We start from the raw sequence: 22,041 nt of genomic DNA on the forward strand, positions 1-22,041 counted from the left end.
AAACCTTTTTCACCTGAGAGGACAAGTCTACTGGTGTTTGTCTAAATTTCTACCACCATCTGAACATCTATGAGTACATAGGTGTTTACCTTCATAGTTGCATTTAACATAAACTAGAATTTACAGAAATGGAAAGCAAAAAACAAGGAGAGTTCTGTGTTTCACTTTAGGAATACTAGTTAGTTAGTATACTATCTAAAACTCAATACAGTTTTTTTCATGCTCCTTCTTTAGTTGTGAGTGTAAATTAGTTTTGAGCAACCAGTTCACAGGAGTCACATACAGTGGATATAAAAAGTCTACACACCCCTGTTAAAATGGCAGTTTTTTGTGATTTTCCACCCTCAATGTGAAATTATAATGTATAAAATTAAGTGAAACAATCAGAGATATTTTAGGGGAAAATAGGAGGAAAAAACCTTTCAATAACCTGGTTGTGTGTACACACCTCTAAACTAATACTTTGTTGAAGCATCTTTTGATTTTATTATACCACTCAGTCTTTTTGAGTAAGAGCATGGCGCATCTTGGCAATATGTTCCCACTCTTTCTTGCAAAATCATTCTAGAACCATTAAATTGTGAGGGCATCTCCTGTGCACAGCCTGATTCAGGTCACCCCACAGATTTTTTGTTGGATTCAGGTCTGGGCTCTGGCTAGATCATTCAAAAACATTGATCTTCTTTTGGTTAAGCCATTCCTTTCTTGATTTGGATGTATGCTTGGGTCATTATCATGCTGAAAGTTGAAATTCCTTTTCATCTTCACCTTACTAGCAGGTAACGTTTTGCACTAAATGGACTGGTATTTGTAGCTATTCATGATTCCCTCCACCTTGATAAAAGCCTCAGTTTTGGCTGAAGAAAAGCAGCCCTAAAGCATGAAGCTGCCACCACTAAGCTTCATCGTGTGTATGGTGTTCTTTTGGTGATGCGCTTTTTTTTTTTTTTTTTTTTGCAGCAAACATGCCTTTTTATGGAATTATTATACCTTTTGGAATTGGTCTCATCAGACCAAAACACATTTTGCCACATGGTTTGGGGTGATTTGCTTGGGCTTGGATGTTTTTTGTGAGAAAGGGCTTCCCTCTAGCCACCCAACCCCATAGCCCAGAATGTGAGAGATTGTTGTCCCATGCAGAGAACAATCAGTACTTGTCAGATATTCCTGCAGTTCCTTTAATGTTGTGGTAGGTCTCCCTGGTAAGGTTTTGTCCTTTTATAAATATTAGAGGGATGTCCTGTTTTTTCTGATGTGGTGCTCAATGTTTTGTGTTACATCTAATGTTTTATAAAAAGGAAGGAAAAGTTGGCACACAATAGCTACAAAAATAGAAAAATATTTATTGCTTGTTCTCACTACAGGTGATGTTTCGAGCCCAATGGCTCTTCATCAGACAATGAACACATCCACTGATGAGCCCTTATGTACACAACAAAACTACATCACATCATGAATCACACGATAAATCACAAAATTGTGCTCAACACAAGGGCAACGAACAAATCACATAACTAGAATGAAAGTGAAAACATCAATTAACTGAAAACAAACATATCAAAGAATATCTGACTGCAAAAGATACAGATCAAAGATTACCTGACTGCAAAAGAAACATATCAAAGAATACCTAACTACAAATGAAAATATGCATCAATCAAAAAAAATATATAAAAAAAATCAATCAATCAAGAAATATGAAACAAAAAATACCCAACACCAAAAGAAAATATAAAAAGTAATGCAACAAATCCAAACATATAAATCCATACCATTATTAGAGAAAAGGGCAAATATCAAACTCTTCGTTAAGAATATATAATGTCTTAATCATAATGTGATAATGTGTTCAAAGTGTAAATCCAATATGCTTCACGTTTTAAAAGTAAATTGTTAATATCACCCCCTCATTGAGGTAATTTAACTACTTCAATGCCAATATATTGCAAAGTAGAAACTGAATGTCTCAACTTAAAAAAGTGTCATGATGCCTGATAGTACTTCAATGTTCTGTGATACAAGTTTTAAGCTGTCTACTTGTTTTGCTCACATAACAAAGTCCACAAGGGCAACATAACATATAAATGACATTAGTTGTTTTACAGGAAATCGTACCTCGGATCTTAAAACTTTTTCCTGTACAGGGATGATTAAAAGTTTGTGTTTTAAATGTAAAATTGCATTGTTGACAAACACCACACTTATAATACACCAAAGGTATATTACTCAAAAGATGTGTAGGATAAGGAACAGATAGATCTGCCCTTGCCAGCATATAGCATAAATTTGGATTTCTCTTGTAAACCACACAAGGTGATTTTGCAAAAATTAATTGCAATTTGGGGTCGCTCTCAACAATATACCAGTATTTCTGAATTATACCTTCAACGTCTTGCCAATGGAGAATACTGGATAAAGCAAATAACTCGTTGTTCTTTACATTTAGATATCTTGACCAGGCAAGCTTGTTGAGAAGAGTTACTGAAATGTGCTACAGCAGATTGAATCCACTCCTCCTTGTACGCTGAATCTGTCTGCCAAGATCTCTGCTTGATACTGATAATCCTCATCTCTACAACAGATTCTACGAATGCGGCTAAATTGGGAGATAGGTAGGGAACGCTTCAGAGGAACAGGGTGATACGATGACCCGGTCAGTGGCTTTACGATATAAATTAGTTTCAAGTCCGGTTTCAGCGAGAATAGCATTAACAGCTAAAAAAATAATCTTGATCTTTCTGGGCATCTATCGTAAAAGTCAATACATCACTGTTTGCATTAACACAGCTATGAAACTCTAAGAGCTGGGATTCTGTGCCACTGCAAATAAAGAAAATATCATCGATGTAGCGCTTCCACAATACGATAGATTTGATGAATGGATTAGATGCTTGATTGTACACAAACTGTTCTTCAAACAGCCCACAAAATAGAGATGCAAAACTCTGAGCCATTTTAGAGCCATACTAACCCCATAAATATGCAGATAAAAATTAGATCAAAACAGTTATGTGTAAGCACAAGTTTCATGAGATCAATTAAACAAGCAGTGCTAGGACCCTTATGGGATGGTTGATTTTAATAGTGCTCTGCTGATTGCAAAAACCCCTTCAAATGGGACATTGGTATACAAAGCTTCAACATCCATCGTGACTAAGAACACGGATGTTGAAGGCAATTGTACAGATCGAATGATCTCAATGAAATCCATTGCATCCCTAATATAAGAAGGCAGAGAACAAACAAGAGATTGAAGAAAAACATCTATGAAAGCAGAATTTTTTTTTCAGTCAGCGAGCCAATAGCTGACGCTATCGGCTTACCAGGAGGAATATCTAATGTTTTGGAAAAAAATTTTTTTATCCCTCTCCTGATTGATTCCTTTCAACATATCTGATACCATGCATGCTTTGTAAGCTCTTTGTGGACCATGGCTTTAGTAGTCAGATGAAACCAAAAACATGTAAAGAAAATCCTACAGAAACAGCTGGTCTTTATTTGGTGTTTATGAGCATAATTTCATTGATGAAATTGTATCAAACAGCTGTATGATAATTACTTTTGAGCATGAGATTGAACGTGGTTAATTCATTTTGAACACAGCCACAATCCCAATAGTAAAAGGGTGTGCACACTTGTGCAACTAGGTTATTGTAACTTTTTTATTTTTTCCTATTTTCCCATAAAATGTTTCTGATTGTTTTTCACTTACTTTTTATGCATTATAATTTCACATTGAAGGTGGAAAAAGTTCTGACATGATTTATCTTTGTTTAATTTTTTTTTACATCACAAAAACCTGCCATTTTAACAGGGGTGTGTAGACTTTTTATATCCACAGTAATTAGTTGAATGGAGTCCACTCATGTGCATTTAGTGTCACATAAACAGTATAAAGACACCTGTTCCTGGAAGGCCCCATATTTTTAAATAGAACCAAGTGGCTATCAAATTAAATCTAGGACAATGTTCTGGAAAAACATTTGGTTATTGATATGATCTCAATCGAACATCCCACTAAACCTTTAAATCCATTATTAGAAAAGGAATATGGCACAGTGCAATGTGAGGAGGCTGTCCACCAAAAGTAAATGGGTGGGTAAGGAAGGCATTAGTCATTAGTCAGAGACTACCCTCCACCACCACCTCCCATTTTAATATTATGGGCTATTTTGCATAGACTTTTGCTTAGTTTTATATTAGTTAATATTAACATATTTAGTATATCTATTTTCTCCCCTGACACAATAATTGTGTTGCTTAAAAAAAAACCAACTACAACAACTACACACTGTATCTTTAAAGATGCATTCTATATGTTTTACTTTCATATATTGTAATTACACCTGAAATTATGCCTGAGAAAATGCTATATTAATCAAACTTATTTTTGTGATTATATTACTACCTGAATGGTAACTCTGACCACAACCGTCAATGTCCAGTTGACCTGAGTTTTCTTCATAGATCATTCTGTGCTAGTTTGAAACCTCATGATAACCACACACATTCAGGTTTGACAGTTTTTGTAGAATTGTTGACTTCTAGAAGGAAAGTAACCTCCTGCATTCTGAGTTCCAGCTTTTGGTCACTCAGGCCTCTACTTGTTCCTGGGGATTACACTTGAGTCTTAGTGGATTAGCTGAGACAGATTAAAGTGGTCATCCTCAGCCTGTTAATCCAGCCATCTGTCAGAAAACAGCCTGCTGTTTGGAGCTTGTTCTTTTCCCTTGAATGTTAATTAGAGGAGTTAACACAGACACATACAGCACACTTACTTATTCAGACTTTCACACTGAGTGCTTCCCAGAGTCTACTGTGTTTCAAAGTTTTAAAAATGGAGGAAACATATCTATTTAACCATCCTGGAGTGAAAAAGGTTATTCTGCATGGTGGCCAGGGTCCTCTACCTCACTTTCCAAACGGTACTAAGGTAGGACATGAACCATCTTGATTAAAGAAAAACTCTAACAATACATGTTTTTATGATACCTTTATTCTGGATGACTTCATGTCTTACAGCTTATATCAATTAGTCTCTTGTAGATGCTTTTTATGGATTATTAAAATACTGCTTAGGTTTTATTTAGTGGCACAAGATAGCTGACTCATAAAATAATTAAAAAGAAGACCTTTAGCCATTGCCTCCATTCTGGTCCTTAGTTGTTATCTTAGTTATCTGTGACTTTTTGAAGGTTTTCTTTTTTGCTTTGTCCAGCCATCTGGCCTCAGGCTTAGAGATGGTGCATTTTTCATGACAATGCAAATATCAATCTCCTTCATTCAGCTGTAAGCACTGCTATATGTGTGTGCTCTCATTCTGTCAAGGTGCCGCCATCTCTACAGAGTATAAACAGACAACACATTAAAATGAGTCATTTCAGACGGGACTTTGCTGAACCACAAATATGCACTCATGCATTCCATTTAGTAATACACAGAGTGCGAGGGGAATACAAAGCTGGAAAACAGCATGCTCCCTCTTCTCTTCTAATCAACTCTGTTTTTATCTTTCTGTCTCTCTCCCTTTGAATAAAGTTGGTGTTCCATTTCCAGACACTACTGGACAATTTTGAGAGGACAGTGATCGATGACAGTCGCAAAAACAAGCAGCCAACAGAGATTTTTGTGGGGAAAATGTTCAAGATGGAGGTGTGGGAGGTGCTGTTAACCTCCATGAGGGTTGGCGAGGTTGCAGAGTTCTGGTGTGATGCTATTGTAAGTGCAGGAGCTCAGAGCAGGCCAGCATTATCATCCTGTCCTTCCTACATATCATGTTTGTCTAATTGTAAATTTGAATTAGGGTTTGCTGTCCATATATGGTAAAACAAAGACAGAAATGAGACATAATTGTGGATTTAAAAACCAGTAATTGTCCTGTTAAATAGCAATATATTTTTATATCTTGCGCAGCACACAGGTCTCTATCCCATGGTTGCTAAAGGGATACGTTTGGCTGCACAGGGCAAAGACCCACTGGAAGGCCAGAAGCACATGTGTGGTATGGGCAATGTGTTCACCTACCATTCCACAGGTTTCACTGAACTCGATGAGCTGATGAGGGAGCCACAGCCTCTAATCTTCATCATGGAGCTAATTTCGGTAGGATTACAAACAAACATGCACACATGCACAAACACACCACATTTACAACCCAGCAGTGCAATCCTGTCACTCCACCTGCAACAGATTTATTGCTGCAGCACAAACCACTTAAGGTCAAGCACAGCAGAAAAACACTGGGGGGATAAGCTGTTTACATGCTTCAGTCAAGTACAACAGGCTTACTTACTCTTCTGCTCCTTCTCTCTGACTCTCATTTTACAACACTGTTTGTTGCCTCTGTCCTGTCTGTTATTGCTCAGGTAGGTGAGCCATTCTCCTACCTTCGTGAGTCTTGGCTCATGGAGAAGGATGAGAAGATGCAACTTGTGCCCACCCTTCACCGTCAAGGCAACACACTTGTCCAGGAAAAATGTTACCATGAAGCATCTGAGAAATACAAGGAGGCTGTGCTGCTGTTACGCACCGTCCAGTCAAGGGTAATGTGACCATGAGATGCTAAACAAGATTAACATAGGGCACTTAGGACAAATGTGGAAGCCATATGCATTTAGTCAAATCCAACTACATTGTTACTTCTAGGCTTACAGGTGGAATGCTTCTAATACAGTATCCCATGAGAAACTGTATTGTAAAACTCTGCAAGGAGGGACTCTAGCAAATCTAGCTTTGATAACATAACTAAATGAGCCAAAAGGTAGCACAGGCACCCTAGATCACTGGTGTTGAGTGAGCCCCAGACACTAATTGAAAGGCTATTCTGCAGCTGTAGACAAAGAATCTCTACCTTTTCATTGAAGCTGGCAGGTGGATCATAGACAAAACGATATGATGGGGCAAGAACATTCAGTGCTTTAGACGTCATTAGTAATGTAATCAATGAAAATGGTTTCTGGGAGCCAATTTAGTGTGGATAATAAAGGGATGATATGGTCCAAACTTTTGGTTCTAGTAATGACTCTGGCTGCTGCATTCTGGACTAACTGGAGCTTGTTAATGTACTTGCTGGAACATTCAGACAGCAAGGCATTATAATAGTCATTCTAGAGGTAACAAAAGTAGTTTTGCTTCATGTAACTATTTTTCTATATTTCTTATCTAAGAAATGTTTCCGAGATGGTTGTCCTAGTAATATTATCTACATGCTTTAAATGAGAGACTCATGAGAGTCAATAATCACAAGGTCTATCACTGCTGGAGCCATCAATTCACATAAACCTTCAGTAAATCCAGATACAATTACCAACATGATTGCATGCTTAATGGAGAAGAGAATGAGAAAAACATAGCCTCTATTTTTACTAAGACATATTTCAAATAAATTAGGTGGTGATCTGAGATCATTTAAGTCTGTGCTAATTTAACAATTATTTAAATGTTTTCTAAAATGCAATGCAAAGTAATGTTATTGTGTTAATTAGATGATTGATTAAGATTCGTGAAACAATTTCAGCCGTAGTTCAAGCAAAGAACAATCACAGGTCAAACTGTGCCTGGTTTACAAAAACAATGAGTCAGTTGTAAGTTGTAAGTGAGTCAGCACTTATCAGTGAGCTATGCCAAATCATCTGACTCACCAAAAAGAGTTGGAATTCCCATCACTAATATTGGCAGTATTGAGTGGATCCCGTTAGATTTGTAGTGACTCCCACACAAAGTTTAGACAGAAATGTTCCTGTAGGATCTTACAGACTACCAAAATGAACATTAAAGACTCTGACAATTACTGCTTCTTCTAATTAAACAAGAAGATTCAACAGAAAGCCAGCAGAATTCGGTCGAAATTCAGAAAAGGCCCTGGTGGCTTATAAATACTAATGAGCAAGACTGAAAACGTAGACTTCTTTTTTGAAGCTGTATCAGTTATGTTAACAAAAGCACTTCCAATACATTTAATTCATAACCATGTTTCTGAGTACACTTTATTATGAACACTATTCTAGTACTGGGTAGGGCCTCCTTTTGCTCTCAAAACAGCCTGAATTATTTGTGGCATAGACTCTATAAGATGTTGGAAACATTCCTTTGAGATTCTGGTCCATGTTGATTGCATCATGCAATTCCTGCAGATTTTCCAGGTGCACTTTCAAGCTATGAGTCTCCCATTCTACCACGACTCAAAGGTATTGGGATTCCATTGTATTCAGATAAAGGTGACTGGGAAGGCCACTGAAGAACACTGAATTCATTGTAATGTTCATGAAACCAGTTTGAGATGACTTTTGCTTTGTGACATATTGCATTATCATACTGGAAGTAGCCATTAGAAGATGGGTAAATTGTGGCCATGAAGGGATGCACATGGTCAGCAACAAAACTCAAATTGGCTGTGGCATTCAAGTGATGATTAATTGGTATTAACAGGCCCAAAGTGTGCCAAGAAAACATTCCCCACACCATTACACCACCTCCACCAGCCTGGACTTTTAAAACGAGGCAGTTTGGGTCCATGTAGGGTTGCAACAGTATGAGATTTTCATGATTCGATAACCGTCTCAGAAAGCATAATGGTTTCACAGTAAACGGTATTACACAATTATTATTATTATTATTATTATTACAATGACCCTTAAAGGAATGACAACAGAAGGGGTTTTTGGTTGAACAAACGCTTTATTATAATTGAAACTTGAAACCATTTGAAAAAAAAAATGCAAGTATGTGTAAAAATATCTCACATTTAAAAATAAATCAAATAAATGATAAATCTCCCGTTTGAACAAAAGAAAAGGAGCAAGACCATATGTGGCTTTGGAAGTATTTTCGTTGGTGAAATAGAACAAAAACAGACAATATTGAGTCTAAAATGTAAGTCACTTAATATTAACTTATTGTTTACATGTTAGCATAGCATGTAAAATTAACTACTAAATGAAAAATAACATCAGCTGTGTGAGCTTTTAAAATACTGCCCTATGATTATTAACATACAGTGTATCTCCAAAAATTAGAATATTGTGGAAAAGATTTATTCCCCCGTAATTTTTTTTTGTAATATTTTGAAATACTGGATTTTTGATATCCATGAGCTGTAAGCCGTAATCATCAAAATTAAACCAGTAAAAAGGCTTGAAATATTTCAATAAGTCGGGGTCAGTAGCCATCAACATATTTTTATGTGAATTTTGGGATATCACGTAAAAAAAAAAAAAAAAACGCGATGGAAACACCAGATGGAAACAGCAGATGGAAACACCAGAATTCTAAAAAACTTATGCACTCAAATGAGGCGGATAATTTTTGTATTCAAAAAGAAGACATGCACATAAACTACAATGGAAACACATTTACCGAATAAATTCCTCATGTGCATCAAAAACGTCTTTTCCTCATCAAATCATGTGATTGAATAATTGACTAATGTGATTGGATATGTGGCTAACTTATACAGCGGAATGACAATGTGTGTCTTTTTTTTTAACGTTCACACATTTTTTTGTTAGAGATTAAATTTATAAACGGGACATATCCCTTGATCTGCACAGAGGGATGTTTTTTGGGTTTTTTTTTTTTTTTTGCAAACTGGATATCCGCCCTAGAGGACAACCCCCCTTTCGTTTTCATGCAATCCCATGCTGTTGATTTTAATTTCTTTTTTTGGCAGTGGTGTGTGTGTGTGTGTGTGTGTGTGTGGAGCAAGTTCACTAGTCTGACTGACAGTAAAGTAGATGCGCATGCCCAGATGAAATTCTCTGTCTGGTTGCTGGTACATGCATGATACTGTTAAACCGGTATACTGCTGCAACCCTAGGTTCATGTATTCATGCTCTTGGTGCCAAATTCTGATCCTACCATCTGTGTGCCTCAGCAGAAATCAAGAGTCATCAGACCAGGCTACATTTTTCCAGCCTTTACCTCAATTATCCAGTTTTTGTGAGTCTGTGCCACTGCAGCCTCAGCTTTCTGTTTTTGGCTGACAGAAGTGTAACCCTATGTAGTCTTATACCGTTGTAGCCTATCGGTCTCAAGGTTCGACATGTTGTGCATTCTGAGATGCTTTTCTGCTCACCACAATTATTCAGAGTGCATATCTGAGTTACTGTAGCGTCTCTGTCAGCTCAAAACAGTTTAGCCATTCTCTGTCAACCTCTCTCATCTCACCATAGAACTGCCACTCACTGGATGTTTATCCTTATTGCACTATTCTGAGTAATTTTATTGCACTACTCTGAGACTTGCGCATGAAAATCCCAGATCAGCAGTTATAGAAACACTCGAACCAGCCTGTCTGGCACCAGTGATCATGCCCTTGTCAAAATCACTGAGATCACATTTTTCACCATTCTGATGGTTGATGTGAACATTACCTGAACATTACCGGGGCACAATGGCTTCGTGGTTAGCATGTTTGCCTCTTACCTCTGGGGTTGGGGGTTCAATTCACATCTCTGCCTGTATACGTAGAGTTTGCAAGTTCACCCGTTGTTTCCCCCGGGTACTCCGGTATCCTCCCCCACTCCAAAGACATGCATTGTAGACTGACTGGCATCTCTAGATTGTCTGTAGTGTGTGAATGAGTGTGTGTGCGATTGTGCCCTGTAATGGGTTGCCACCCCGTCCAGGGTGTCCCCTCCCTTGTGCCCTGAGTTCCATGGGATACAGAAAATGGATGGAGTTGGTGTACAGGTATTCCTAATAAAGTGATCGGTGAGTGTATTCTTATAAATAGTTTTGATGCCTCCCCTTTCACTAATTAGACAAGAGCAATGTATATCTATACTGTATCTGCATCCAGGACAGCTAGACTTTATGGCTATATACACCTAATCAAATATTAAATCCTGATCAGATAAAAGATGTTAGGAATAAACTGTGATCTAATATTATGTTAATTAAGTTACAATCTAACTGAGGATTACTATCTGAGGATTCCTGTATTTGAGAACACATAAAAGTCTGTTGCCTGGCCCCAGGTCTAGATTGTCACTGATGAACTTTTCTAAATTTTACTTTTAGTTACCTCTAACTGACCATGTCAGTTAATCTCTCTCTTAGAAAAAGTGTGCTTGCTTAAAAAAATACTACCAGAAATGTCCTTTATACGGCTAACAATAACAGTCTATTTAATGTAAAGGCGTATGTAATTTCATATTTACACATGCTTTCAATACAATACTTTGTATATTGGTTTGTATCAATGTGTATGGCAAAAATATGGAAGTTATGACAATTACTGAAGTCATGACTGCTAATGAGGTGGGCCACCACAGCAGGCTAGCAGAAGATTTGAAAGAAATGTGGAGGCCATATAAATTCAGATAACTCTCTTCCAAAATGTAACTCATCCCAATGTCTGCTGATGAAGTTATTTGGTGCTCTTTGCAGGAGATGCCAGGAGATGATGACTATATTAAGCTGAGCAAGCTTATTATCCCGCTGGTCCTCAACTACTGCCAGTGCATGCTAGAACTGGAAGAATACTATGAAGTTATAGAGCACACCACAGAACTGATCGAGAAGCATAAAGGTAAGACTTCAAACTGAAGGAAGCATAAAAGCTTTATCGACATTTCAAAAACACTGTAGCATGTCTCATTAGCCAATGACAAAGGATGCTGCCTATACTGTAGTTGTATTGGGCAGATATCCAGTTCTTTTGATGAGCCTTCAGCATCGCAGCCCATAAATTAGTGTCACACTAGTTTTGTCAAAACATTTTTCCATGCAATTTCCATAGATTCTCTCCTTCCATTTGATCTCAACCCCATGAGTCATTCATAGACCCTATCTCAGCTTAATTATTCCATCCCAATTCAACACTTACTACATGAATCATCAGCATAATCTCAACTCATTCATGAGTCATCTCCTACAAAATGTTGCTTTCTGCACAGCAAGTACAGCATTTCTTACCAGAGACTACAAAAGAATAAGGTCTATTTAAATGTAGACAAAATGAAAGATATAGGGAAAACAAGATCAAATGAAACAGGAGTAACAGAGAGCATTCTGTGGGAGGATCTTTACTAGGCTCTCAAGCCCACTAAGCCATAAAGTAAGGATTAGATTGCGTGCATTTGTGTACTATTTGAGGAGGATAAAGTGACACACATATAGGATTATGCCCTGTGGTGTAATGCTTTCATGCTTTCAAGCTTTATCTTCACAATAACAATGCTTAACTGCAACAAAATGTGTGATTTGCAGAACTATGGTGTACACACAACCATTGCTAACAGAGCAGCTCAGTATAACAACAACAACAACAACAAAAAATGGAGCATCCTTTCCTTAGTGAAAACATCAAGAGGGATAGGGAAAAATTAAAACTTAAAAATTAAAACTTAAAAATTAAAACCTACTGCATATGCACTTTTTTCCCCATTCTGCTCACCAGACTGTGTGAAGGCATACTATAAGCGTGCCAAAGCATATGCTGCTGTCTGGAGTGAGAAGGAGGCAAAACGGGACTTCCTGATGGTGGCCAACCTGGACATGAGTCTGGCTAGGCTGGTTCAGAGAGAACTGAAGCTCCTCTCAGAAGCAATGAAGGAGAAATACTGGGAAGACAAAGAGAAATACTGGAACATATTTGAGAAGAAAAAGAGGAATGAGGATGAAAAGAATACTAAGGATAAAAAAGAGGAAGGATGTGCAGCAAAGCAAGATGAAAACATTTATCTGAATGAGAAAGTGCAGTGTTCTCAGCCAAAGGTCCAAGAGGAGCAGAAGTTTGAAAGTGCAGAGGCAAACACACAAAATAGGCAATTGGACGAACCGAAATCAGAAGTTGATCAGCAAATTGCTGCTCCAATGGAGGGTATGGACCGGCAGCAGTTGTTAAGGCTGATTATGTTGCTCCAGGATGAAGGGAATTTCTATATTAAAGAGCAGCACTTTGCAGAGGCCATGGTGAAATTTAAAAATGCCCTGGAGTATGTAGACTATCTTCAAAGCAAGGTAAGCATGCTAACAGGTAAGATTCCATAAAATGGAGATGACTCACTTCTATCCACAGTCAATTTAGTGGAGCTGTTATATAGCAAAATATAAGTACAGTATATGGCAAAAATATAAATCTTATCCAGAAAGGGCCAGTATGGGCACAGGTTTTCATTCCAACCAAGCAGAAGCCACACCGGAGTCTATTGAAAGCCAACCTCAACTGATTAAACAGGTGGAATCAGGTGTGGCTCCTGCTTGATTGGAATGAAAACCTGCACCCACACTGGCCATTTGTGGATAACATTTGACACCCCTGATATAAAGAGATCTCTGTAGGGAAATGCATGCACATACAACAATGTCTCTGATTGTTTGTGTATAGGAGATAGACTATAAAGGAGAGGACTGGGAGTCCCTGGAGAAAGTACGCCTGCCACTCACCCTCAACCTGAGCCAGTGCAAGTTTGAGCTTGGAGAATACCAAGAGGTGGTGAAACTCAACAGTCAACTACTAGAAAATCATAAAGGTGAATTCACACTCACTGACAAAGTGGACAAAAGAACCCCTCACCCCCTTTTCGTACACGCTTTCACACTAGCCACAACTCAGAGATCAAACAAAGAAGATAGAAAAAATGTACATAGACCGCTCCCTCTGTGGTTCAGTTGCAAGCTGTGTTAAAGCTTCCAGTCTTAAAGGAAATACAAACACGATCAGTTTTCTATAAAGCATTCATTTCATTATCTCACTATGGGACACAGCCTTTCACACTATCCCTCAGAAGCACTACTGCATTACACCAGCCAGGATTGGCTGGCAAACATAATGTGTGCATCACGGAGGCAGGGCTTACACCCGCGTTATAATCCTCGGAACTATGTCATCTAGACAGTCTAAAACAGGGGTCTCAATCTCCTGGCCCGTGGCCCACTTCAGGCCCACCTTCCCCCTCAGTCCGCAACGGTATGTAAAAAAAAATATATAATCTGACCCGCCAAATATAATGATATTTTATAGTGGTTTCATGCCAATTCAAGCTACCCTTTTGAAATAATTAAAATAAAAACACAATTCTGTTTTTTTTAAATGCATTTCGTTTGTTATGGCAAAGGTCAAAGTTGGCCAAAATGTGTGCAAGGTGCTGAAGAACAAAGATGTCGCTGTCAAAATCAAAACTCAAGGTGAATGATGAACACAGGCTGTTTCAAGAAAGATGGACTACCCAGTATTTTTTTCTGGAGTTTAATAGAAATGCTACCTGCCTGATATGCAACGAAAAAGTTGCAGTTTTAAAGGAATATAATATCAAGCATCATTATTGGACTAAACACGGAGAGCAGTACGAGAAGTACGAGGGAGATGAGAGGGCAACACGAGCCACGCAGCTACAGAGAGGATTTATGTCTCAGCAAAGTATTTTTCATAAAGCCAAAAAGGATGCTGGTACCGCAGTTGAGGCAAATTATGTGGTGAGTGAATTAATTGCCAAAGCCGGAAAGCCATTCACTGAAGGCCCATTTCTGAAGGACTGCATGATGAAAGTTGTGGATATTTTATGTCCAGAACAAAAGAGCTTGTTCAACAATATAGCGCTATTGGCTAACACGGTGGCGGAGCGGATCAGCGAGTTATCAAGTGACATTTATGATCAGTTACGTGATAAAGTTAAAGCTTTCACTGCATGAGCAGTGGTGGCTTAGTAGTTAAGGCTCTGGGGTTACTGATTGGAAGGTTGGGGGTTCAAGCCCCAGCACTGCCAAGTTGCCACTGTTGGGCCCTTGAGCAAGGCCCTTAACCCATTCTGCTTCAGGGGTGCCGTATCATGGCTGACCCTGCACTCTGACCCCAGCTTCCTGACAGGCTGGGGTATGTGAAGAAAACAATTTCACTGTGATCTACTGTATATGTGACCAATAAAGACTCATTATCATTATACTCTGTGGCGCTTGATGAAAGTACAGATGAAACTGACAATGCTCAGCTCACAATTTTCATAAGGGGTATTAATGAGAAGTTCAAAGAGAAAGTTGCTAAGTTTGTGTCCAATGCACGGCTGCACCACATCCAAAGATATTTTTCAGGAGCTGTGTGACACGTTTGAGCATGCTCGTTTACCATGGAGCCGACTGGTAGGCATTACAACTGACGGAGCCCCATCTATGACAGGCAGAAAAAACAGACTGGTTGCACTGGTACAAAGAAAATTAGAAGAGGAAAAGGCAGGTCCAGCAGTTGTTCTGCACTGCATTATACACCAACAGGCACTGTGCAGCAAAAGCCTGAAATATGAACATGTCATGTCTGTTGTCCTGAAATGTATTAATTATATCAGATCCAGGGGTTTGCAGCACCGCCAGTTCAGGGCCTTTTTGCAAGAAATTGAGTCAGCATATGGTGATGTACTTTACTTTACTGAGGTGCGCTGGCTCAGCAGGGGAAATGTCCTGAAGAGATTCTTTGAGTTAAGAACAGAGGTGAAGAGATTCATGGAAGATGGCAGAATGGATGTTCATGAATTTTATGATCCAAAATGGGTGATGGATTTTGCCTTCCTAGTGGACATAACACATGAGCTAAACATCCTTAACCTGAAGCAACAGGGCCCTGATCAGCTCATCACAAACGTGAAAGCCTTCTCCATAAAACTGAGATTGTGGAAATGTCAACCTTAGCCATTTTCCATCATGCAGATCTCTTGTGGAGGAGGGCACATCATTCAGTGGTGATAAATATACATCTGCTATTGACAACCTACTGCAGGAATTTGATGAGCACTTTGCTGATTTCAAGGCACACCGTGACACTTTCCAGCTGTTTGCAGACCCCTTCTCAGTTGATGTGGAGAGTGTCCCAAGTGTGTTGCAAATGGAACTTATTGACTTGCAGTGTAACAGTGTTCTAAAAACTAAATTCAGGGAGAACCAGGGAAAAGCAGATCTCATTGGACAATTTCTGAGAGAGTTACCTCCATCCTTCCCAGAACTGTTAAAAATGTTCAGTCGGTTAATGTGCCTTTTTGGAAGCACATGCACATGTGTGAAAAACTTTTCTCAACAATGAACTTTAATAAATGCAAGTACAGGTCCAGGATTACTGAAGCCCATCTTGAAGATGTACTTAGGGTTTCGACTACAACCTCCATCAGGGCAAAAGTATCTCAGTTGTGTGAGAAGAAGCGCTGTCAGGTGTCTGGCAAGAATTAAAACAAAACAAAAATTTGTGTGTGTGTGTGAACTATTACATTTATGTTGAAATTTGTACCAAGTTATTGTTATGGTATTGTTATGGTTATGTTTACTACTACTAAATCTGTTCAATAAAATATGTTGGTAATGGTAATTTAAAAAAAGTACATTTTGAGAATATTGTACTTTCTTGGAGTACTTTAATGCTCTTGCAGCCCACCTATGAGATGACAGTACTAAAAGTGGCCCCAGGGCAATTTGAGTTTGAGACCCCTGGTCTAAAACCTCTTCTTGCTCTCAGAAGCATCTCTTAGATGACAAGAGTGGCGAGTGGGTCAGCTAAACTGTTCAAGGAGTGGGTTAGCAGCTCGGTCATCGGACACTGCCTACTCTAAACTCTCATCTGCTCATGGCTAGCCTAGTCTCCAAATAGTAGACTTAGTCAGCTAGTCACCTAGACACCTTACTAAAGTGTGCATGTCCATGGCAAATCCCCCCTCAACATGGGAAAGGCAAGGCTAAAACATGCATCTGTGGGAACAAGATGTCGACCATGGACACTCACCTGGTGTGTGCTTTGTGCCTCAGGTTGCAACATGCCCAAGCTGTGCTAGCATCTCAGCTTTGTGTGAACACTGTGCCCGCTGTTCCTTCAAGAGTCTCTGGCACAGGCTAGCACAGTCATTCTCCTGCCACAAGACCCAGCAGGCTACTCTCAGGAACTTGCTTTTCCAGAGGAAGCTAGCTGGGGCAATCAGCTTCACTCTGTTTGTCTGTTTTTGTGCAAGATGGTGACTGCCTTAGGGCTGCTCACCATGTCACTGTAGAAGACAGAGTCTGTTGGCCTCACTTCTGATGAGGATGAGGTTGATGTAAAGCCTCAACTGACGGGAGACCTGCATGAAGTCTGCAAAAGGACAGCTTAAAAGCTCGGCATTCCCTGCCCAGAAGTCCTCAGGGAGACTACCATGTCTTGCTATGAGGGAAAACGGTTGCCAAAAGTAAAATGCTTGCAACAAAGCTGCTTCCAGTCTTTCTGAAATGCCTGGTAGAAGCCACTCATTCATGGAGCACTTCATTTTCTGCAAAGTGCCCCATCCTGAGAGGGTCAGTGTTGTATTGGGTCAACATGGAAGTCAGTTGATTCACCCACCTACCTCCTGTGGAACCCCTTGTGGCATCCCACCTCCACACCACCAAAAAATCCACCATGACTGCCTCAGGCTCTACTCTTTCCTCCAAGGCCAATTGTCTCCAGTCCTGCATTACTGACTGAGACATGCTACAAAGCAATGGCCACCTCTGTCAGGGTATTTAACACCTTGTCTTTGCTCATGGCCTATCAAGCATAACTGGATGAAGAAATAACAGCTTCACCACCCTAGAACTGTGGGACAAAGGGTGCATGGTCGCAGATTTCTGCCTACGCCTCCACAGATGTGCAGTTCATGCATCCGCCAGAAACATAGCCTTGATGGTCTCTCAGGAGAGATGATGGTCTCTCAGTTAATCACAATGTGTTAACCTGTCAAGCCTTTCTCATAGGAAAAATACGCTGTATATACGCTGTATACCCAAAAGGCCCTATCAGACCTGCAGTGGCCACAATTCAAAAATGGTTCAAGGAAAAAAGAGGGAGGGCAAAGTGCTCCAACTATGCCTCCCCTGGAAGCAAACAGCCCCCTCCCAGACATCTCAGCAGACATTTGCTCAGGCGGTAGCCCATCCACTAACTTTCCGCATGCAGCAAAGCGACGGCCATCACATCAATTCCCAAACAAGCCTTCAGATGCTAGAGGCACCCCCGACCCCTTCAACCCCAACGTAACACAAGGAAGCCAGGTTCCTGGCACTACAGAAGCAGTGTGCCACCTAGTTTACTACCCCTGAGAGGGGAGGGCAGACTTAGTCAGACACAGACCTTGCCAATACACAGAGATCACCTATCTCAGACTTGCAGGGATATATTTCACCCTCACCCAGAGTGCCTGGCTGTCTGGGCCTGGCCCATGAAAAGCTAATTCTTGGCTCAGTTGCTTTCCAGTTTTCGGTTCCTTTTGATCCTATAGTTCCTACAGGAACTGCTGTATTGGTGGGTACAACAAGGGGTAGGGCAAAGCATTCTCTACCATTAAGGTATACCTGGCTACCATTTTGGCTTGTGGCTTTGGGAACACAACAACAGGCCAACACCCCTTCATTTGCTGGCTCATGAAAGGGGCTCGACAACTCGTATCTAAGCCTTTGCTCGTCACATGGGAGTTGGCTACAGTACTGAAGATATTTTCAGAACTTCTATTCAAGCTCCTGGATCAGCTAGATCTCAGTGAGCTCTCTTTGAAAATGGCAATGTTGCTGGCACCAGTTTCAGCACAGCACATCAGTGACATCCATGCTTTGTCAGTAAATCCATCATATATGCAATTTCTATGAGGCAAGGCTCAGGTCTTGCTGAAGCTTAATCCCTCTTTCATCCCCAAAGTTATCGACACACAACTGACATACCAGCTAATTACATTATTGGCTTTCTATCCTCCTCACTTTGTTTCTGAAGGGCAGGAGCAGTTAAATGCTTTCTATCCAGTCCGCATGCTGTGGATCTATGTTGGCAGGACAGCTGTTTGTGTCATGGGCTGTGCCTTACTTGGGTAGGCTGACCAAGAAACAGCAACCCTCGTGTCGATCGTGGAAGCCATAGTCTCAGCTTATTTCCAGAAAGGACTGCAGCCTCCCATTCACTTGTGTGCTCACTCCATGTGGGGAATAGCCATGTACTGGGCCTCGTTTCAGGGAATATCAATTAAGGACATTTACAGTTTGGCACGTTGGTCATTGCTGCACAACCTCATGTGGTTTTATAGGTTTGATGTGAGTAAACCTACACTGGAGCATTCTGTCCTTAAGATAAGCTTAGCTGGCAATTCAGGAGTCATAATATCCCATAGTGAGATATACCAAAATGAATGCTTGAAATAGAACTTTAGGTTATGACTTTAACCCTGGTTCTCTGATAGCATGTGTGAGGTATCTCAACAGACCAAGCGGAAGAGGTGTGTTTGTGTAGACTGTCTAGGTGATATAACACTGAGGATTATAGGGTGGATATAAGCCCTGTATTCGCGATGCACTCATCATGTCTGCCATTCAGTCCTGGCTGGCGTAATGCAATAATGCTTCTGATGGACAGTGTGAAGGAGCATCCCATAGTGAGATACCTCACTCATGCTATCAGACAACCGGGGTTAGAATTATAACCTGAATTTGTGTGCCTGTAGCAATATGGGGTACATCTCCTTTGTTGTCATCTTACCTTGATGTTTAATTCATCAATTGTATTCCATCCCAGGAAGTTTAAAGCATTGTTTTATTGAATATATTACCAGGGGCCCTATGTAATGAGTACAACATTTTTTGCTTGAATTATTTATTTAATGTGAATGAAGCTTGGCTGGTCTTTTCAATTATCCTCCCTTCCTCTTTCACTCTGTCTATGTCTCATTGTCTGTGATCCTCTTAAAGACAACCAAAAAGCCATCTATCAGCGTGCTCGCGCCTATGCAGCCCTGTACAACGAGGACAAATCCAGACAGGATTTCTTCAGAGCAGAGCACCTTGACCCCAAGCTCAAACCCATTGTTGAGCAGGAACTAAAGAAGCTAGGTGAGAATCTTCGGGCCAAGTATGTGAATGAGAACAAGAACTACTGGGCCAGCAGCCAAGAGAAATGGGAAAAGAAGGCCCAAGCCAAGAGAGCCAACAAGAAAGTGTTGAAATTGACTGACAAGAGAAAAGCCACCAAAGAGAGCTATGATGAAGGACAAGAAATTAAGATAGGCATCTCTAATAAAGGAGGGGAGAATTCACTCAGCCAGGCAGGCAATGAAAAAGGACAGGATATAAAGACAAACATTTTGAATAAAGAGAACACAAGCTCTCTGCCTCCAAAGGAGGGGAAATATTGAGCTTGTAGATAAAGAGGGATATTCAGCAACAGCAAAGGTGGGGAAAGAAAATATAGACAGAACAACAAGGCTGGAGACAATTAGTCAGATTAAGGAAAACTCTCATGCAACTGCACCAGAAAAAGCTGTTAAAAGTACAGGTTCCAAACAGAACACTGATGACTCGAATAGTACCAACCCCCAAATGGAGCTGATGAACACAGCAGATGTTTGAACTAGGTGCTGCAGAGGACACAGGGGTTCTATGTTCTGAAACACTGACACAACCCAATGATTGGCCTGAATGTGGTGAGACCAAGAAAGGCAGATAACACAGGTAACAATACACAGAGGAAAACTGTATCCTAAAGATGCATCCACTATAGCTAGAGTCCAGAAATTCTAAACACAAGTCAAAACGGTAGAATGAACACAAGCATATTCCTAAATTAATTCATAAACATACAGAAATCAGCCATAACATTAAACTCACTGAAAGGTAAAGTGAATAACGTTGATTATCTCATTACAATAGTACCTGACAAGGGGTAGGATATATTAGGCAGCAACAGTTGGTTCTCAAAGTTCATGTGTTGGAAGCAGGAAAAATGGGAAAGTGTAAGGATCTGAGCGACTTTGACAAGGGGCAAATTGTGGTTGGTAGACGACTGGGTCAGAGCATCTCCAAAATGGCTATGCAATGGTTAGTACCTACCAAAAGTGGTTCCAAGAAGGACAACCGGTGAACCAGTGACAGGATCATGGGCACCCAAGGCTCATTGATGTACGTTGAGAGTGAAGGCTAGCCAATCTGGTCCAATCCCACAGCACAAATTGCTGAAAAAGTTAATGCTGGCTATGATAGAAAGTTGTCAGAACACCGCAGCTTTCGGTGTATGGGGCTGTGTAGCATTTGTGGAATGTGCTGGACAAACAATTCCGATCCACGGAGGCCCCACCTCTTAACTTACATGACATGAAGAACCTGCTGCTAACGTCTTGGTGCCAGATACCACAGCAAGACCTCAGAGGTCTTGTGGAGTCCATTTCTTGACAGGATAGAGCTGTTTTGGTGGCACAGGGGAGATCTACACAATATTAGGGAGGTGGTTTTAATGTTATGGGTGATCGGTGTATATGCTCAGTCATTTAAAGAACACACAGAACACACGGTGTATAAGAAATACAAATTTATTTCTCTGTTTACAATGAGTAGAAAGCAGCCAGTCATCCATTCACTTTTTAAAAGTTTTTTGCAAAAACTATATTTTATAAATTAATACTAGGCAAAATGGAAGGTGTATGTAATAATTTAAAAAAGTAATAGTGATAAACACAAACACATACTGGGGAAAACTGACAGTAGAATATTTGGAGTTATCAAGTTAACTTATCTGCAGGAAACAACATTGTATTGATGTAATTAATGCTACAGGTTCACAGATTAAGCAAATGTCCTGCATTTTGAAAGCAAAAAAACAAACCCAACTTGTTTTGCAGACCTGCAGGTCTGCTTTTTACCAACAAAAAGTATTTTCATTAGTGGGGTTAGTCCCCCAAATAGCAGGGACTTTCCTTAGCAGTCAACCTGAAACCACACCACACTACAGATTCCAGAAGTTTCATATAGCAATTCAAATTAAATGAGTATACTTGGAAGAAATATGACCTTAAGCAAAAATCATACTTAATATTTTAGACAAAAACAAAGATCTACAATAAACACAACAATGCATAGTAAGATTATAATGTAAAGGATTTGCTACAAGGCCAGGTCTGGCAATTTCTCCGTCTGTGACTGCATGATGTCCCTATGCCAGTATGTTTCAGGATATGTAATGATTTATGGATTTAAAACTTCCATAACTTATGCTTTTCCTGTAAATGACACATGGCTTGTGGGTAAAGACATTAGATATGTTTGTTATGCTTTCTTTTTTAATCTCCAAGTGTTTTTAAAGTGATA

General features: G+C 39.9%; 2 protein-coding genes and 1 pseudogene across 3 annotated transcripts; 2 read left to right on the forward strand and 1 right to left on the reverse strand.

Moving 5' to 3' along the window:
- Positions 1-1,097: 1,097 nt before the first annotated feature.
- LOC128611258 (uncharacterized) lies at positions 1,098-3,211 on the reverse strand (annotated as a pseudogene).
- A 1,579-nt stretch (positions 3,212-4,790) lies between these two features.
- Positions 4,791-11,503, forward strand: LOC128611126 (aryl-hydrocarbon-interacting protein-like 1). 2 transcript variants are annotated; one of them, XM_053630418.1, is made up of 5 exons: positions 4,791-4,933; positions 5,539-5,718; positions 5,914-6,102; positions 6,370-6,542; positions 11,389-11,503. In XM_053630418.1, exons 1-5 carry the CDS (start codon positions 4,838-4,840, stop codon positions 11,420-11,422), a joined length of 672 nt encoding a protein of 223 aa, XP_053486393.1. In that variant the 5' UTR covers positions 4,791-4,837; the 3' UTR covers positions 11,423-11,503. The 2 variants fall into 2 exon arrangements, with proteins under 2 accessions (XP_053486393.1, XP_053486392.1); XM_053630417.1 differs by lacking the exon at positions 11,389-11,503 and having other exon boundaries at positions 5,914-6,445.
- A 519-nt stretch (positions 11,504-12,022) lies between these two features.
- LOC128611125 (peptidyl-prolyl cis-trans isomerase FKBP5-like) lies at positions 12,023-21,532 on the forward strand. Its single transcript, XM_053630416.1, has 3 exons — positions 12,023-12,963; positions 13,331-13,475; positions 19,654-21,532. The coding sequence occupies exons 1-3, from the start codon at positions 12,481-12,483 to the stop codon at positions 20,094-20,096; spliced, it is 1,071 nt and encodes a 356-aa protein (XP_053486391.1). The 5' UTR covers positions 12,023-12,480; the 3' UTR covers positions 20,097-21,532.
- The last annotated feature ends 509 nt before the right edge of the window (positions 21,533-22,041 follow it).

This window comes from Ictalurus furcatus, chromosome 8, assembly GCF_023375685.1.
Source record: "Ictalurus furcatus strain D&B chromosome 8, Billie_1.0, whole genome shotgun sequence".
Taxonomy (NCBI): Eukaryota; Metazoa; Chordata; class Actinopteri; order Siluriformes; family Ictaluridae; genus Ictalurus; species Ictalurus furcatus.

What these genes read in the sequence shown, in the direction of transcription:
- LOC128611126 (XM_053630417.1), top strand. Translation starts at nt 4,838, where the DNA reads ATGGAGGAAACATATCTATTTAACCATCCTGGAGTGAAAAAGGTTATT. An exon ending in ACTTTCCAAACGGTACTAAG is followed by an intron (nt 4,934 to 5,538) that starts GTAGGACATGAA and finishes CTTTGAATAAAG; the next exon opens with TTGGTGTTCCATTTCCAGAC. An exon ending in AGTTCTGGTGTGATGCTATT is followed by an intron (nt 5,719 to 5,913) that starts GTAAGTGCAGGA and finishes TATCTTGCGCAG; the next exon opens with CACACAGGTCTCTATCCCAT.
- LOC128611125 (XM_053630416.1), top strand. Translation starts at nt 12,481, where the DNA reads ATGGTGGCCAACCTGGACATGAGTCTGGCTAGGCTGGTTCAGAGAGAA. An exon ending in TAGACTATCTTCAAAGCAAG is followed by an intron (nt 12,964 to 13,330) that starts GTAAGCATGCTA and finishes GTTTGTGTATAG; the next exon opens with GAGATAGACTATAAAGGAGA. An exon ending in ACTACTAGAAAATCATAAAG is followed by an intron (nt 13,476 to 19,653) that starts GTGAATTCACAC and finishes ATCCTCTTAAAG; the next exon opens with ACAACCAAAAAGCCATCTAT.